Below are 18,791 nucleotides of genomic sequence, written 5' to 3'. Positions count from 1 at the left end.
CTCTTGGGTTCCTCTGCTGGGGCTCCCCTCAATAGCGTCCCGCCACTCGTGTTTCCAATCCCTCTTCATCGTCAACCTCCTGCTCCATAATACCGATGCTCCCTCCCAACTTTCCTCACTCCCTTTCTACGCCCCTTCTCGCTGCCTCCGCGACAGACCCCCGTTCCTCATCCCCCCCCGCCGATCACGCTTCGGATCCGACGACCCATTCCTGCGGGCGATCGGGTCCTTTAATGCCGCAAGCCACCTGTTCGACTTCCACCTCCCCGTCTCCTCCTTCCGCTCCCGCATTCGCGCTTCCACCGCCCCTAGTATTAAAGAACTTAGTATTTAAACCTCAATTTGTTAAGCCACTGGCGGACATTTTAATAAAATGAAATGAAATGAAAAATGAAAAATGGTGGCGCCCAAGCATCGAGCTTCTTTGTGAATCCAGCTTTTCGCCAATAACTTAAAACTGTTTGATGCTTTGACTACTAACATGCCGATCAACTTTGATTATTTCTATGATTTTATCGACATTTTCGATGATGGGTCTGCCTGGGCGAAATGCATCTTTAACAACGAAACTAACTGAAACGGGTCGACGGAACCACAATTTAACGCAACACAATTTATCGCATCTGTTAGGCCTGTAACTCACAAACGAAAGGAACAAACAATAGAAAGTGAACGCATTTTTTAAGTGTACAGTATCAGCTTCAAAACGAGCCTAAACTTGCGATCGATGCTTCACGAGATATCGATCACTAAATGCACCTACAGTGAAAATAATGGATTTCTTTTTCCCCAACCTAATGTATATAGAAGAAGAAGAAGATGAACGAATGTTTGGGCCAAGTTGCGTGAAAAGAGCCCCTTTGTTTACATTCCGCCACTGTGGAACGAAACATAAACAAACCGCTGTCAAAACCAAAACGTTAGATCAAAATGTTAAAATGTTAGATGAATCCATTTTCTCCAAATTCAGCCAACGAAACGCCGTAAAGTTTTGCGATTCGCACCAAAACTGGTCGCTGGTGACATACGGAAAACTATGGCGCGTGATACAGATAATAGCGAGAATGCTCGAAGGGCAAAATATCGAAGGGCAACTAATCGGCGTGAAGTTGCCACAATGTCCAGCGCTGATTACCGTTCTTGGAGGGTAAGAGAATCAGGTTGTTGGATGAACAGTAATCATCAAAAATAATAGTGTCGCCCTTTTGCAGTGTAATCAAATCCCGCAACAGCTTCTGTTGCATCGATCCACGGGACCGCGAAATGCGGCAAGATGATTGCAAGGAGTGTGCTGCAGTGTTTTTTCCTACCGGTGAATGGTTTCAAAGTGGCCAAGGCTTTCAGCTACTGCTGAGCATGCGGATCACGGGGATGAAAATCTCGTTGGCAGTTGCATCGTTCCCCGTTGCCAGCAGTCCCGTGCTGGGGTTTTGTGTACGAACGTCCGGAACGACGGGACTACCGAAAACGATATTCGTGCCAGGCCAATGCATTGCGCCGAACGTAACGTCGTTGATTGAACGGTTTGGTGTGAACGAACAGGATGTTATCTTTGTCTGTTCACCACCGACCTTCGATCCGTTCGTCGTAGATCTGCTTCTGGCGCTGCATACCGGCGCTACGCTGCTGCTTGTAGCGGATGAAATACGTCGCTCGCCAACCCGATTACTGCCGGCACTCTTTCCGGCCGTAACGGTGATGCAAATGACCCCCTCCATGTTTCTGCGATGGAACCATCGAGCTGTGACCGAAACGATCCTTGCGCCACACAGCACACTGAGGTACGTTGGAAACAGACGATCGACACTGCTGCTGGTGACTAACCTGGTTTTTTTTGTTTTTGTTGAAATAGAGTACTCGTTCTTGGCGGGGAACCATTCCCGGCGTTAGTGATTCCTGCCGGGTGCCGTACGAAGGTGTTCAACATCTACGGCATCACGGAAGTATCGTGTTGGAGCACAATCGAACATGTTACCAGCCACACCACCGACCAGGTGCCGCTTGGTGCTCCCCTCGATGCGTCGATCGTATTGCAAGTGCGTAGCGTCGATAACGGCCAAATTCTGACCCCAGAAAACGCTCAGGGATCCATCGTTGGCGAGCTCTTCATCGGTAGCAGCACCCGGAAGTGTATCCTGCTTGAAGAACAGCCAGACACCAGCCACGGAGATGTCGTATTCCGTGCGACCGGCGATTTAGTGGAGCTAACGAACGAAAGGAGACTCTTGTACCGTGGCCGGTGCTGCAGATTGATTAAAAGGTTCGGTTGTCGTGTTAGTTTGGAGGAACTCGAGCGCGTCCTAACCTCGCACGTGTCCGTAGAACAGTGTTTTGCTAAGGCTCACGATGACGACATGCGGCTGGTGATGTTCTTCAAATCGTCATCCGCGGATCCGCTGGTGGAGCAAAAACTGTGGACTTTTCTACGCTCACACCTACCGTCCGAAAAGCTACCCGATGAGCTGCTTCGTATCGAGCGATTTCCACTGTCCGTGCATGGAAAGGTGTGCCAGGAGGGATTGACCAGGCTGTACCTCGAATCGCAGCTCCACAAAAGTCACCCCGATCCGGTCGTATATTTTCGCACGCAACTTATAGCGATGGGTATCGGTTTCGTGGATGACCGATCGAATAAAGATGACTCTCGAAAACATCGAAACTCTTTCATCGAGAGTGGCGGTTCATCGGTCGCGGCACTCCGGTTGTACGGCTCGATGACAGCGAAATTTCCCGATCTGGAACTTCCGGAGATTCTCGCCCGTCTGTTAGATACAAACGTATCGCTGGATGACGCGATTGCTTATGTCGATGCGCAAGTACCGAAAGGTAATGCTGCGAAAAGAAGGAGAACCTCAGCAACAGACTGTGTGCCGCCGAGAATAATGGATGGTGGCCTCCTTAAGACGGTCTGCAGATACGATCTGGGCAAGTGCATTGATTCGCGACCAAGCACAACATTTTGTCCGGACATCGGTCCCATTCTAAGCATCGGAAGCCATTCGGGCCTGTTGCTGACGATCGATGTGACCACAAACGACGTTCTGTCGCGTATTACCTTGCCCGATCGTATCGAATGCTCCGTAAGCTTTCTGGAACCCTTTCTAGAGGGCCCGGGGCTCCACGCCGTGGTTGGATGTTATGACGGATTTTTATACTGCTTCGCTCCACGAGAGGGAACGATCGTGTGGAAGTACGACGCCGGAGGGATGATTAAAAGCGCACCCTTGGTTTTGTCAGCTTCGGGCGACATTGTTTTTGGTAGTTATGGGTCCGCTTACAACCTTCACTGCCTAACGATGGTAGGTAGCAGCTAGAGGGCTATGTTGACGTAACTTTCGGCCTGAATGCATCTTTTCCTTTCGGTTAGGACGGCACGGCACGGTGGATGTTGCTGGTTGGCACCAAACCAATATTGGCTCGGCCCGTCGCGTTGGGTAGCCTGGCAGATAAGAAATGTGTTCTGGTGGCTACATTAGACGGGACGATGGCGGCCGTCGAGCTTGCCACGGGAAGCCTCGTATGGAGCAGAACGAATGCCCGTAATGTGCCCGTGTTTGGTTCTCCCATTTACTTAGCGGATCATGACCGAATTGTCTCATGCGCTGTCGACGGCGAGCTCGGCGTTTATGAGGCCACCGGTGGTAAAAAGGTAAGTGTCATCGTTCGAGTATTAGTTTGAAGGCCGTTTTTTGATACTACTTTGCCTTTCAGATAACATCCCACCAGCTGCCGGGAAATGTGTTTTCGTCAATCGCGTCTCTGAAACAGGCGGATGCAACGGTTGATCTCTTCGTCGGATGTTACGATAAGCACCTGCATTGTGTAGCGTTGGATGGTGACAAAATCGTGCTCAAATGGAAGCTCCGACTGCAGTCCCAAATCTACGCCACGCCATTGATTCTGGACGACAAGCGGACACTAATAGTGTGCACGACCGCTGGTTACGTTAACGTAATTGATTTGCGTGCTGAAACTGATGATTACACGGGTTGCAAAATAATAGCAACGCAGAAAATGGATGGCGAACTTTTTGCCACACCAACTGTCTGTGGGGATGATGCACTGTTTGTTGGCTGTCGTGATAACTTTTTGTACAAACTACAAATAAACGAGATGAAACCAAACTAACCAAACCTAAAATGTTGAGCCTACGAATCCATTGATTGATCGGTCCGGTTCCGATCTGTGGATCGTCCGAGTCTCGGGAGGAACTTGTTTGACTTCTATGGCACTGGCGGAAGCCGCGCCGCGTGATATTGTTCAGCAAAGCCGGCCGCCGTTTGATTAGTATTAATGTTTATTATCGCGGGTTTTTCTTCGTTCTAATAGTTTAGTTTCGCTTCGTTTTTTTTAACTATTCGTAATCGTAGGAGGTGCGGTTGCGTTGAGAGCGACGAAAATAGTGAGTTCCGGGGACACGTAGCCCCGTACACGCGTACCGAACGAAAAACGTAAAACAAAGTGTGCATGCGACACGGCACGCGTTAGTGTTGTTGGTTTAGGTTTTGGTGGCAGTCTTCTGAGAGAACCTGAATGCTATATAACTACACTATCTAGGTCCGGCAGGAGCAAAAGTAATGTAAAGCGGCAAACAACAACGCGACAGTTGGGGGACGGAAAACTGTTTTCTTAGCGCCATGAACACAAACGATATCGCTAAAAAAATTAGCTAAACGATTTGAGTCGATGTAAAATTTAAAAAATAACGGCAGTAAATCGTTTCGAGTGTCACAGACAAGCTAGGCGGCGGTGGCAACGGAAAAACTGCGTAGCGGAGGCAAGAAAGGTCGCTGCTCCGTTCAAGCCTTGGCTACTCAGAGGTCCACGTGTGTGCCACCGATCGCAGCACGTCAACGTGTGACAGAATATACAAAAAGGGTTCCGTTTTCGTATCTCCGGGGAAACAGACTGGGCAGTTAGAGAGTAGGAGCATCAGAATGGAGAATCGTGTAACTCCGTGAAACGTGTTTGGTTTTAGCCATCGTATTACCACTTCACGTTTACATTACTTCGCGCGACTGCTGCTGATCTACGTGCGACTTTACATTTACTGCATTTAGAAGAAGTGATCCGAACGTGTGAGGAGTAACAACACACACAAACCCCCGTTTTGTGCTACCATTTTGGGTCATACACTCTCCTAAACGCCCGTTCGCTCGCTCGCAAATCCTCCGCCGATCGTCGATCATTCGGTTCGATACATAATTATATCAAGAGCATACTTTAAAATATCAATAAATTACAGTTAAAACGTGAGCGCACCGAAGAAAAAGGAAACGTGCACGGCTCAAGGGGGCGAGCAGAGGCCGAGTGGTCCGCGTTACTCATGGAAACCACATTCAAATTTACACAACCACAATCACAAACACACACTTACATCCCTACACACACACACTCACACGCGCGCCCGCGTGCGCTCTGGTGGTTCTCGTGAACCGAAACTGATTGTGATTTGCTTCGATGTTTTTTTCTGTTGCAATTTTGCCGCACTCAATGTTCGTTGCCGTTTTAACCATCATATTAACATTAATAAATAGAGGACTAGTAACGACCGACGGAGGAGATGGTGTGGTGAGCCCTGGAATACAAACGTTCAATGGGCGGCACCGGGCCGTGATCGTGCCAAGACACCGGGCCCGCGCTGACCGATCGCATTCCATAAAAACCTTCCTTAGCTGCTAGTAAGAATTATCTGCGTGACCTAATCCTAACAAAGAATGTACCTAATACAAAAAAGGACACTGGTTTCGTGTTTCGCGAATTCGTTCGAAGGGTTTCTGGTTTCTTTTTGTTTTCGATCGGTTCGATCATTGCGAAATGTTCGATCTGCGTGCGATTTTGATCGCTTTCGTTCCGCTCTTTGAGCACACCCAAAAAAAAAAACGCCGCTTGCATTGCGACCGCGGCCAGTGGGTGATTCTGTTCCGAAGGACGGGGTGGTTTTGGGTTTGTGTTTAATTTTTTTTACGTTATTTACATTCTGATTGCTACCTTCCGCGAGTGCTGCTGCTGCTGCAGCAGCAGCTTTCTTCAATCTTTCCGTCCTTTCTATCAACCTTCTGCCTATCGTCTCTCTTTCTGACGCAGGTTTAGTTTCGATTGTCTCATTAGGGTGTTAGTAGTAAAGTTCATCTAACGTCGTGCTAGTCAATTGTTAAAAAACGTCTCGTTGACGATATCCTCATACTTATGTTTCGTTTTTTGTCACATAAACTGAATGTTTTCACTTTTGTCAAGCCTTCCTCATCGCTTTTGATTTGTCACAATACGATTCGTTTAGTGCTCCGCCGACATGGGCTTCGTTCGGCGTTTCGTTCGCCTTTCCTCTAGCCCATGAAATCGTGATGTGATGGTTCCGATGGTTCGTGATGTGCGAACAGAGGGTTAGGGAACTCGGGCGGATGCGGTAATGGACCGGTGATGGTCGGTCGTCGTCGGTAGGCCATTAGCCAGCACGAGACGGCCACCGCTACGGCAACCAGTGCCAGTAGCGCCGTAATAACGAGCGCCAGTATGAGACCGATCATCGAAACACAAATGTCCTCCACGCGCTGAGCGGCCGGGGTGACTGCAAGACACAGAGTGCGGTTATAGGATTGGATGATTTGAGTTTCCGCGAGCGCAGCCGGAAGGCTTCCTTTGATACTCACTGTTGTTCGAATCGTACGATCGTTCTTCCCGCTTCTCCAGCGTCAGGATGGCGTTCGATTGGATCGTAATCTCTTCGCGCAGCGTTCCCTCCATGCCGAGCCCATCGTCGGTGGCCAGGGCGGTATCGTCCGAAGCGCGCCTGGTTCGGTTATAGACCAGCTCGATCGTGCGATCGTGCGCCGCCTCGCCAGCGATCGCGCGACGACGGCGCCGCTTACCGTACGCGTTGGCCCCGTGACAGTTGACCGGTTGGCACTTGCCGAAACACACACGGATGTTGCACTGGAAGCGGATGTTGTCGCTCGACGGGAACTTGAACGCGTTGAAACTTGCCAGCAGGCTGTTCGTCTCGGCGTTGTACTCCCAGTCGCCGAAAATCGACGGATCCGTCGCACAACCGTCCTCGTCCGTTACGATGTACTCGTTCTCGACACTCTCCTCCATCGTCTTGGCCACACAGCTCCGTGCGAATCCTCCGTAGATGGCTGCAAATTGTGCGGAACGCGCAAAAACGGGAAAACCAAATGATTACACCGTGTGCTCCGTCCTCCACTTCCACTGGCACTTACTTGCTGGTTGCACCTCAACCTGCAGCCGCAGATTGTCACCGATTTCGGCCGAATTGATCTCCTCGCCGTTGAAGGCCACAATGCGCATGGCGCAGGTCGGCGGCGGACCGGTGTTAGCGATCGTACCGGCCGTCGTCAGCATCTGCACGTTGAAGCCGAGCGTCACGTTCTGTTCGCCCGTCTGGTACACGCACTTGATGTGGTACGCTTGCGCCTTGTACGTGACCAGCTTCGGGTGCTTCTGGATGACGAGCACGAAGCTCGCGATCCCGTTGACGTGGATGAGACCGCAGCTGCCGAAGTGCACCTTAAAGATCTGCGTCCGGGCGGACGATGTGTCGCCGGCCAGGTTGACTACACGGCGACACTCTTCGTCCTTGCTGTGGCCCTTCACGTACAGCACCCCGTTGAAGGAGGACTCGGCCAAATCGATCACCACCTGCACACCGTCGGCCTGACACGTCACAACCATCTCCGGTTGCGGGAAGTCCGTCCTGAACTTGGTCGTTTCGTCTGCGAAGAGAGTGACCCATTAGCCTGACAGCCACTGCCCGGGGAGTCCGCCGCCGCAATACTTACTGCAATGTTCCTCCGGGTTTCCGGTGTATCCCGTGATGCACTGACATACCGCCTGGTGGTTGGTGGCGTTGCAGAGCGCATTCTTTCCACATACCTTGCGCGCACACGGATCATCGCAGGTCTTCTCCGGGCTACAGTACCGCCAGTCGGAACAGTGATCGTCGTGTTCGCACTCGGGCTTTTCGCTGCGAACGCACTCGCCCCGGCCCGTCAACCGATAACCGTACTCGATCGGACAGATGCAGCGTCCCCGCTCGTCGATGATGAGTCCACGCTCGAGCGCACAAACACACCGGCCCGTCTCGTCGATCTTCAGGCCGTCTTCTTCGCGGCACGGTTGGCAATCGTCGTAGGTGGACAGTCCGAATCCGGCAGGACATACGCACTCACCGTTGGCGTTGAGGACAAAGCCTCGCTCCGTGGGACAGGGGGCCACTGAAAGAGGGGTAATAAATGCAAATGATTATTCGTAGCAATCGACCCCCAGCGGGGGACGGACTTACTTTTATCGCATTGTATCGCGGCGTTGCCTTGGTATCCCCGTAGGCACTCGCAGATCATCGTGCGCACCGGCAGGGTGTCGAGTACCTTGCAGAGGGAGTTTACGCCGCACGGTTCGGTCACGTTGCACGGGTTCACGCACTCGCCCTGGATGCAGGCCGTCTGCGACGGGCACTCGCCATCGGTCATACAGCGGTCGTCCCGCAGCACACAGCCCTGCAGCGGATCGTTCTCGAACGGTGGTGGACAGGCACACTCGGGCCGATGCTGGTACACTTGGCACTGTTCGTTCTGCGCACAGACCGCTTGCGCCTCACAGGGGCTCTCGCAGCGTCCGTTCAGACAGGCCTTGTCCAGCGGGCAATCCGTATCGCGCCGGCACCCGATCAGCTTGCAGACCGCGCGCGGGTTACCCTCGTAGCCGGGCAGACACTCGCAAACGGCCCGATGGTTGACGGCGATACATTCGGCCTGCGAGCCACACGTTTCCAGCGAACACGCCGGAACGCACTGCCGGTTGTGGCAGGCGTGCTGTCCGGAGCACTCGTCGTCCGCGCGGCACTCGATCCGTACGCACTGCGTCTCCGGGTCACCGTCGTAGCCCTGCTCGCACGAGCAGACCGGCTTGTGGTCCTTGACACGGCACTGCGCGTTCGGCCCACAGTTGCACGGGTTGCGGCAGATGCTGTTGATGCACGCCGTGTCGCTCGAGCAGTCCGTGTCGGAGATGCAGCCCGCCTTCACGACCGGCTTGCAGGTGCCGCTGCCGCTGCTCACATACCCTTCCGGGCAGGTGCAGAGCATGGTGCGGACGGGTGACGAAGGTACCACCTCACACTTGGCCGGCTGATTGCACGGGGTTAGCGACGTACACGGTTCCACGCACTTGTTGTCGATGCAGGCCAGATGCGACGGGCATTCGGTATCGTAGCGACACTCGGGCACGATCTCCGGCCGACAGTCGACGTACGGGTTACCGACCAGGCCCACCGGGCACCGGCACACGACGAGATGGTTCTGGGCCCGGCATTCTGCCCTCGCGGAGCAAGCGTTTTCGTAGATGCACGGGTTTACGCACTGCCCGTTGCGGCACTGCCGATCGTCCGGACAGTCGTTGTTGCTGCGGCACTCGACTACGTTGCACTGCACCAACGGGTTGCCCCGGTAACCGCTCAGGCACCGGCACTCGGCTCGATTCGCGCGTCCGAAGCACTCCGCTCCGATGCCGCACGGATCGGTCTCTAGGCACGGGTTGACGCAGTTACCGTTGACGCACGCCTTGGCCGATTCGCATTCCGAGTCGACACGGCATCCGATCGCCCGGCAGGCCACGTTCGGATTGCCCTCGAAGCCTTCCTCGCACGAGCACACGGCCCGATGGTGGTTGATCACGCACGTCGCGTGGCTGCCGCAAGCGCACGGATCGCGACACAGTCGATTGATACACGCCTCTTGCTCCGAACACTCGGAATCGCTGGTGCAAGCTCCGACCGGTGTTTGCTGCTCCACCCGGCGACACTCTCCCTGGCCGTCCGGCACGTGCTGGGCCGGACATTCGCAGACCATCGTCCGCACCGGGACCGTATCCTGTACGGTGCAGAGTGCGGTCGGGGCGCACGGTTTCAGTTCCTGGCAGGGGTTCAAACACTTGCCCCCGATGCACGCCATCCGGCTCGGGCAGTCTCCATCCAGTCGGCACTCATCCGCTTCGACGGCTCGCGGGCGGCAGAACGAGTACGGGTTGCCTTCGGGTAGGTGCTCGGGACACTTGCATTGCGCCTGGTGGTTCACGGTGAAGCACTGCGCATTCTGGGCACACGGCGAATCGGCCGCGCATGGATCGACACACTGTTCGCGGCGACACGCCAGGCTCTTCGCACACTCGCCATCGTAGTGACACTCGACGCGGCGGCACCGTTCGAACGGGTTTCCTTCCAGCCCCGGCAAACACCGACAAGCGGCCCTGTGCCGATCGCCGTAGCATTCCGCGTTCAGCGCGCAAGGATCCTGCTGCAGGCACGGGTCGACACATGCCCCGTTCGTGCACTGGCGCTCGTTCGGGCAGTTGGCATCGCTCTCGCATTCCAGCTTGAAGCAACCGGTCTGTGCGTGACCCGAATAGCCCGGCCGGCAGCTGCAGACCGGATAGTGGTCCTTCACGAAGCAGTCCGCGTTCGGGCCACAGTTACACGGGTTGGCGCACAACTCGTTGACGCACGTTTCGCTGCGCGTACAGTCCGAGTTCGTGCGGCATCGAGGCAGATCTCCAGCGGCTAGGAAGGGACGAGAGAGAGAGAGAGAGCTTTTAGTACAAATGCCCACACCAAACGGTTACTGGTTACGGTTACTGTGTGTCTCCGTTCGGCAATACTTACGTGGTACACAGTTTCCGTTGGCGTCCATCGTAAACGCAGCCGGGCAGCTGCAGTGGGCCTTGTGCCGATCGACACGGCACAGTGCCCCCCGACCGCACGCATCTCCGGCGCACGGATTCACGCAGTGCTCGTTGACGCACGACCGATCGGCCGTACAATCGTCGTCCACCGTGCACTCCTTTGCCGGCACGACTCGTGGCTCCGGTTGGCACTCGATGTGGGCATTACCGACGTATCCGGGCGCGCAACTACACTGCGCCCGGTGGCCACCGGATGTACACTGGGCGTTCACACCGCACCGATCGACCTTGCACGCCGTCACGCACTGTCCGCGCAAACAGCGGTCTGTATCGGGACACTCGCCGTCGGTGCGACACTCTTCCGCAACGATCGGCCGGCAGCTACCGGATCGCTCCAGCAGCATGTCCGTCTGGCAGGCGCAGATAATGGTGCGCAGGGGCAGCGTGTCGATCACGCTGCACGTCTGGTGCTGCCCGGTGCAGGGCGTTAGCTCCTGGCACGGATTCACGCACCGGTTGCGGATGCAGGCTTGCTGCGAGCGACACTCGCTGTCCATGCGGCACTCGGGCTGCGGTGGCTCGGGATCGCTCACGCACTCCACGTACGGGTTGCCCCGCATGCCCTGGGAACACTCGCAGCTGGCCTGGTGGTTACGCGCCACACAGTGAGCGGTGCGGGCGCACGATTCCTCGTCACAGACTGGCCGGCAGACACGGTTCAACCGATCGCACGCTTCCTGTTCGCCACAGTCCTCGTTGTACTGGCACATGCCCGTCACGCACGACACGAACGGGTTGCCCTGCGTGCCCGGTGGACAGATGCACACCGCACGGTGACTCTGCGCCACACAGGTCGCATCCTGGCCACACTGGGCGCCACCGTACGCACACGGATCGATACACTTGTCGTTGATGCACGCCTTGTCGAAGGGACAGTCCGCGTCGTGAGTACACTCGGCTAGAGAGGGATGTGAAAGGTGAAAAGGTAAAACGTTGCTTAAGAGTGCGCCGCGTCGCGCCGTCATCTACTTACGTTTGTAGCACTGAGTTTTCGGATCACCGCCCCAACCGACCGGGCAGGTGCAGTGCGGGCGATGGTAGACCGCGCGACATTCGGCATTGCCGCGGCATGGGTTGCTGCCGGCGCACGGATCCTGGCACCGCTCGTTGACGCACGCCATGCTCGACGCACAGTCGGCATCGACGGTGCACTCGGGCGACACCACCGGCGGTTTGTAGCAGTTCTGGAACGGATCGCCGACCGTGCCGAGCGGGCACGAGCAGATGGCCTTATGGCTTTGGGCCAAGCACTCCGCGGTCCGGGCGCACGGGTTGTACGCGCTGCACACGTCCACGCAGGCACCGGACCGGCAAGACTCGCTCGGGGCACACTCGACGTCACTGTAGCATCCCGCCGTGTCCTTGGGGGCTGCAACGATCAAGTAACGTACAGTTAGTAACCGCAACCGGATATGGTACTGCGGGGACGATGCCGACACTAAGGATGGTTATTTGTACACATTGAGCCTGTGTTATGGCAGAAAGAGAGCAAAGCGAAAAGAGGACAAAAAGAGGCTGGAATGGATAGAGCTGAAGCTGAAAAGAGGGGCTGAAAACGGTCGGAAAAGAAGGATTAGCGTTCGGCCCGCACGGGCCGTCACAACTACTACTACGAAGCACGGGAACAGAGCGTAAGCGTGAAGCGTGGAGGTGGCGGGACCTCTTCGGGTGCCAACTGCCCACTTACCCGGCAAGCACCGCTTTTCGGCATCGCCCACGTAGCCTTCCTCGCACACGCAGTACATGGTGCGCAGCGGAAGCGTGTCCTGGACCGTGCAGGTTGCGTGCTCGGCACACGGTTTTGTTTCCGCGCACGGATTCTTGCACACGCCACCGAAGCACGCCAGCTTGCTGGAACACTCCGCGTCCGTCGTACATTGGGGCGGATCTCGCTCGGGAACTGCAACGGTGGAGAGAGATGTGCATTAATAGTCCTGTAGATCTGCGGTGTACTGCGTGTGCTCGCTACTTACTTTTCTCACACGAAAACAGTGGATCTCCGGTGTAGCCCGGTGGGCAGCGGCAGTTCGCCTGATGGTTGTCCACCCGGCACTGGGCGTTCGGGGCACAGTTGCACGGGTCCCGGCACTGCTCGTTCTGGCACGACTGATGGTACGGGCACTCGTCGTTGCTGGTGCACTCCGGCCGTGTGCAGCCCACGAGGGGGTTGCCTCGGTAGCTGTCGGCGCAGTGACACCGGGCGTTGTGGTTGTAGTCCGACTTGCAGTACGCATTCTGGCCGCACTGCGTGTGCCGGCACGGGTCGATGCAGTCACGGTTGACGCACGCCTCCGTGACCGGACAGTCGCTATCGCTGCGGCATCCGATCTCGTAGCACGCCAGCTGCGCGTTGCCGGTGTAGCCCTCGCGGCACGCACAGATCGCCCGGTGGAACTGCACCCGGCACTCGGCGTTCTGGGTGCAGAGTCCGGTACCGACGGTGCACGGGTTCAGGCACTGGCCATTTATGCACGCCTTGTCGTTCGTGCACTGGTCGTCGCCGCTGCACTCTGGTCGCGGGGCCACCGGTGGCGGTTCGTCCCTCTGTACCGTGCATTGCACGAACGGGGAACCGACATGGCGGGCCGGACAGGAGCAGACCGGCGCGTGGTTTATGACGCTACACAGCGCGTTTACGCCGCACGCACCGACGCACGGATCCTGGCACTTCTGGTTGTAGCAGGCCCGGGCCGGCGAGCAGTCCTCGTTCACGATGCACTCCGGGTACTGGCATTCGGCCCGATCGCCCACCACCCGGCAGACACCGTTCGTTCGACACGGCGACGGACTGCACGGGTCCTTCGGTGGGGCCACCTTGCACTCGACGAACGGATCGCCGATCATGTTGGACGGGCACGAGCACACCGGGCTGTTGTTGATCGCGTGACACACGGCCCGATAGCCGCACACGCCCGGGCACGGGTCGACGCACTTCTTGTTCACGCACGTCCGGTCCCGCGGGCAGTCGCTGCTGATCACGCACTCTGGGTAGCAACCTCGGCCGAACGGGCTGCCACGGAACTCAGGCAGACACTCGCAAACGGCATTTTGATTCGCCACGCGACACACCGTGTTCTGGCCGCAGGGCGATGGATAGCATGGATCGGATGGAGGCCGTGGTACTGTAAGAGAGGAGTTTCGGTCGTTAAACACACACTTGTTTCGGCGGTCCGGTCCGGGAACTTACCTTCCTCACGCAGACACTGCTCGAACGCGTTGCCCTTCATGCCGTCCGGACAGGAGCAAACGGGGGTATGGTTCACGACGCCGCACTCCGCATTCCGGCCACACACTCCCGGGCACGGGTCCTTGCAGCGATTGTTGATGCAAGCCAGCGACTTCTGGCAGTCTCCGTTGCTCACGCACTCCGGCCGGCAGGACTCATACGGGTTGCCGAAGTAGTTCTCGATGCACTCGCAGACCGGGCTTTCACCGCTGGTCGGGCGACATCGGGCGTTCGTGCCGCACGGTGACGGGTAGCACGGATCTTTCGGTTCCGGACGCTGAGGAGGGTCAGCTACTGCAAGAGAGGAACGATACGCCACGTACGTCGTTAAAATTAGTTTTAATACATGGCAATTCTCGGGTTCGTAGGGTCCCGAGATTCCGGGCCAGGTTTCGGTTTCGGATCACGCAAAGTATGCAAAGCTCTAAACACTCACTTCTTACGGTACAAACACGGAACGGATCGCCCTCGTAGCCTTCGGGGCAAATACAGTTGGCAACGTGCGATGCCACGCGGCAAGTGGCATCGATGCCGCACGCATTTTGGCACGGATCGACGCACTTTCGCCGGGAGCATGCCAGGACGCGCGAGCAATCGGAATTGATCGTGCACTCGGGCCGACAGTTCGGGGGCGCACCGAGCATTTCCGGCTGGCAGCTACAGGACGGGACACCGTTGGCATCGGCGCACACAGCATTCGGTCCGCAGGGCGAAGGCTGACAAGGGTCGGCCGGTATGGTTTGGGGGGGTGATTTTTCCACTGTAATTGATCGACGGAGACTTGGTTACGTGACCGCACTTTCCCAGAGGTTCCTCAAGACTAGACTCAAGATCATTACCGATTTCGTAGCACCGAACGAACGGATCACCCGTCAGTCGGGAGGGGCAGCTGCAGATGGGATTGTGGTTCACGACCGTGCAGCGGGCCGAAAAACCACAACTACCCGGGCAAGGATCGGCGCACTTGAAGTTGATGCAAGCTTGCATCAGCGAGCACTCAGAATTGCCGGTGCACTCCGGGCGGCAGACCGGCGGACTGCCTATGTATCCAGACAAGCAGGAACACACAGCCTGTCCGTTGATTTCACGACATTGACTGTTCGGTCCACATGGCGAAGGATTGCACGGGTTAGTAACGACCGGCGATTGCTGTGGTCGGCACTGTACAAATGCGTTTCCAGCCATTCCATCAGGACAACGACACATCGGAATGTGGTTGATCACTTCGGGTCTTGGTAAAAAACAGGAATGATCGACGAAGATCTAAGCAAGGTCGTTTGAAGCGGGATCGAAAGCTGGCTCAAGCCACAGAAATTATGTTTCTTACGCTCGTCGTGTTGAATGTCACAATATCTGAAAGGATCTCCAGTATAACCCGGTAAGCAGGTACATGAAGGCAAGTGGTTCACCACCTGACAGTCAGTATTTTGGCCACAAGTTCCCGGACACGGATCCTGACATTTGTTTCTAAGACAAGCTCTGTTCGATGGGCAATCCGAGTTGAGAACACATTCTGGACGACATCCTTCGTAGGGGTTTCCAAAGTGATCCTCTATACAGGTACATGATCCAGCCCCGTTTTGCTCTCGGCACAATGCATTAGCCCCGCACGGGCTAGGATTGCAAGGGGTTGAAACCGGGGTATCGTCTGGAATGTTGCAATGCAAAACGTAGATGTTTTGTAGTTACAAAATCTGAATGCAAAATGAAAGTTTTGCTTTCCCATAGGCACCAAAAATAATGTTTGTGCAAAATATGTGCCAAGCAACTGCGGAAGCTTAGCTGTTCTTATTTTCCCATATGCTGTTCCATTCCATCCCATTGCTACTATTGCAGAAGCAAGCATCGTAGAGAAGCGAGTGTTTAAACCTTTGCATATTTCTTTGCGTGTGATCCGAGCATTGCGTGTGCGTTGATATACTGATATAGCGGTTAAAGTTGGAGAATTCGGAAACTTACCTTGTGGAATTCTCATAAAATATAGCACCGAAGCATAAAGCCAAATAAACCACTGAAATTGTGAACGTAACCCTGCCAGTAGTAACACCATTTGGGAAGCTATCAAATGCATCGACGTGTTTGAGTTTTGGCCACATCGTTTTTAATGGACACTATTTTCTTATAGATCATTTTTCTACCCAGCACACAGAATCGAATGCGCCATTCAAATCTACCGTTCAAATTTTGGTCTATTTATGCTTCACCCAAATGGTGTTACGAAGACGGTAGCTTTGCTGGATGTAATTGTCTACTTATCAATAGCCATCGACCAGATAATAATAATAATACCAGTAATAATAATAATTGTAATGCGTAAAGCGAGTTCAGCTTAAGCGCATTAGTTGTGCCGATGGCAAAACAGTGTTCCATGGCGACAGAGAGAGAGTCATGGCAGGTTCGCCCATGACACCAAGCGTTGCGCACATCAAAGCGGTGCGGGTTTCACATCACCAAAGCGGTAACACCGAGAAGCCATTTGCGATGTTGCGACAGTTCAAACTATAGTTTTCCCATGCCTGGCTCTCTCATCAATTCATGCGAATAGTTCCGCCAACGTGCAAATGGCATTACGTCTACCTTCTACCAATCGACGAATTGCGTCGAGGTGTTCATTAGGATAATGATATAGTAATAAAAAGCAAAATGGCTGTATGCCGACTTACCGATCACGGGCTGGCATCCGGTGAACGGATCTCCGGTGTATCCCGGTTCGCAGCTGCAGCTAGGAGTGTGACGCACCACCGAGCATCTGGCGTTCAAGCCACAGGAGCCGGGGCACGGGTCGGTACACTTTTGCCTGATGCACGCCTGATTTTCCGCACACTCGGTGCTCAGAATGCACTCCGGCCGACAGCTCGGGGGCGCCCCGATGTACCCGGGTAGACACGAGCAGGCCTCCCGGTCGCCGACCACCTTGCACTCGGCGTTCGGCCCGCAGGGCGACGGTGTGCAGAGGGCGCGCGGTGATTCGGTGGTCACGACCGGCAACACCTCCTTGTAGCACCGCGTAAACGGATCACCGGTGTATCCCGGGGCGCAGCTGCAGATCGGGCTGTGGTTGACGATGTTACAGTTCGCGTTCTGTCCGCACGAGCCCGGGCACGGGTCGATGCACTTGTAGTTGACGCACGCACGCTGCGCCTCACAGTCCCCGTTCTGCTGGCACTCGGGCCGGCAGTTCGGTGGGCTGCCGACCATGTCCGGTTGACACTTGCAAACCGCCACCTCGTTCTGGATGCGGCAGATGCTGTTCGGGCCGCAGGTATACTTGTCACAAACGGGCGGCGGTGGCGTGGTGTCCATTCGCAACTGTTCACACCGTGCGAACGGATCACCGACCATCCCCTCCGGGCAGACGCACGTCGGTACGTGGTTGCGCACCTCACACACCGCTTGCGCCCCGCAAACGCCGGGACACGGATCGACACACTTGTACCCCACGCACGCCAGCTTGTCCGAGCAGTCCGCGCTGACGTCGCACTCGCGCCGACAGCCGGAAAACACGTCGTACGGGTTGCCTTCGTATCCGGCCAAGCAGTAGCATGCTCCGGCGTTGTTCCGCTCCCGGCACTCGGCGTTCGGTCCACAAGGTGAAGGCGTGCACGGTGTTAACCGTTCGGTGGTCGCTAAAACGAGACAAATGTCAGTCGATCACGGGATCACGGGATCACACCCTCAGGCGCAGGCTACTTACGGGGTACGGTGCGGCTACACTGCTCCAGCGGGTTACCTTCGAACCCTTCGTCGCACGTGCAGACCGGTCGGTGGTTGATCACCCGGCAACCGGCGTTCAATCCGCATCCGGCCGCACACGGGTCTACGCATCGCTCGTTCAGGCAGGCCAGATTACTGGAACACTCCGCATCCCTGGTGCATTCCGGTCGACAGTTGGGCGCCCGCCCGATGTAGTTCGGTGCACACGAGCACGCCGGCTGACCGCCGACGGCACGGCAGTTGGAGTTCGGGCCACACGGCGACGGGTTGCATGGGTCGCTCACTGGCACATCTTTCGGTTCCTCCTTCTTCACGCACCGCACGAACGGATCACCGGTGAAGCCGGGCGAGCAGCTACAGATCGGATTGTGGTTCACCACCTGACAGCGGGCCTCGGTGCCGCACGTTCCTGGGCACGGATCGACGCACTTCCGGTTCACGCACGCCCGATCTTGGCTGCACTCCGAGCTGACGACGCACTCCGGTCGGCACATGGGCGGCGTGCCGATGTGGCCGGCCGCACAGGAGCATACCGGATGTCCGTTCACCTCGCGGCACTGGCTGTTCGGACCGCACGGCGACGGTTGACAGCCGGGCTGCCTCGGTCGTTCGGTCACTACCTCCGCCCGCGTGCAGGTGCCGGTCGGATCACCGGTGTAGCCCTCGAGACAGTAACACACCGGACCGTGGTTCTGCACCGTACACTCGGCGTTCACCCCGCACGCTCCCGGACAAGGATCCGCGCAGCGGTTGTTGACGCATGCCCGCGATCGCTCGCAGTCGGTGTTCTGCACGCACTCCGGCCGGCAGCCCGTGTACGGGTCGCCAAAGTACTCCGGCAGGCAGGTACACGAGCCGGCTCCGTCGCGCTCCTTGCACACCGCATTCGCTCCGCACGGTGACGGGTTGCACGGTTCCAGCGGTTCGTTGCCTCGGACTGCGTGTTAGAAAAAGAGAAGCCGTTCGATTAGAACCGGGTAAGAGTGTGTCGGGAGGAGCGATGTGCTGGTCAGGGTCCTGCAAACGGATACAGCTGTTACGTGCGTGGGGCGGGAGAAACAGTTCTGTACAGTGGAACGGGTGGAAAAAGGATGCA

The 18,791-nt window shown here is 56.1% G+C and overlaps 2 protein-coding genes across 2 annotated transcripts in view; one reads left to right on the top strand and one right to left on the bottom strand.

Annotated features, from left to right (window-relative positions):
• The first annotated feature begins 938 nt into the window (after positions 1-938).
• LOC128271040 (beta-alanine-activating enzyme) lies at positions 939-4,128 on the top strand. Its single transcript, XM_053008472.1, has 5 exons — positions 939-1,147; positions 1,212-1,781; positions 1,853-3,299; positions 3,368-3,649; positions 3,712-4,128. The coding sequence occupies exons 1-5, from the start codon at positions 939-941 to the stop codon at positions 4,126-4,128; spliced, it is 2,925 nt and encodes a 974-aa protein (XP_052864432.1).
• Positions 4,129-5,487: 1,359 nt separating this feature from the next.
• Positions 5,488-18,791, bottom strand: part of LOC128269881 (uncharacterized) — a 122,453-nt gene continuing 109,149 nt past the window's right edge. The window contains 15 exon segments of the mRNA XM_053007285.1: positions 5,488-6,568; positions 6,651-7,136; positions 7,221-7,733; positions 7,800-8,234; positions 8,303-10,573; positions 10,676-11,653; positions 11,729-12,124; positions 12,443-12,655; positions 12,729-13,877; positions 13,943-14,275; positions 14,418-14,741; positions 14,821-15,153; positions 15,342-15,629; positions 16,645-17,607; positions 17,676-18,626. Of these exon segments, the coding sequence (XP_052863245.1) occupies positions 6,327-6,568; positions 6,651-7,136; positions 7,221-7,733; positions 7,800-8,234; positions 8,303-10,573; positions 10,676-11,653; positions 11,729-12,124; positions 12,443-12,655; positions 12,729-13,877; positions 13,943-14,275; positions 14,418-14,741; positions 14,821-15,153; positions 15,342-15,629; positions 16,645-17,607; positions 17,676-18,626 (9,875 nt within the window). The 3' untranslated portion in view covers positions 5,488-6,326.

This window comes from Anopheles cruzii, chromosome 3, assembly GCF_943734635.1.
Source record: "Anopheles cruzii chromosome 3, idAnoCruzAS_RS32_06, whole genome shotgun sequence".
Lineage (NCBI taxonomy): Eukaryota > Metazoa > Arthropoda > Insecta > Diptera > Culicidae > Anopheles > Anopheles cruzii.
The sequence above is the reverse complement of the archived record's forward strand: the minus strand, read 5'-3'. Positions and strand labels throughout refer to the sequence as shown.

What these genes read in the sequence shown, in the direction of transcription:
- LOC128271040 (XM_053008472.1), top strand. Translation starts at nt 939, where the DNA reads ATGTTAGATGAATCCATTTTCTCCAAATTCAGCCAACGAAACGCCGTA. An exon ending in CTGATTACCGTTCTTGGAGG is followed by an intron (nt 1,148 to 1,211) that starts GTAAGAGAATCA and finishes GCCCTTTTGCAG; the next exon opens with TGTAATCAAATCCCGCAACA. An exon ending in ACCTTCACTGCCTAACGATG is followed by an intron (nt 3,300 to 3,367) that starts GTAGGTAGCAGC and finishes CCTTTCGGTTAG; the next exon opens with GACGGCACGGCACGGTGGAT.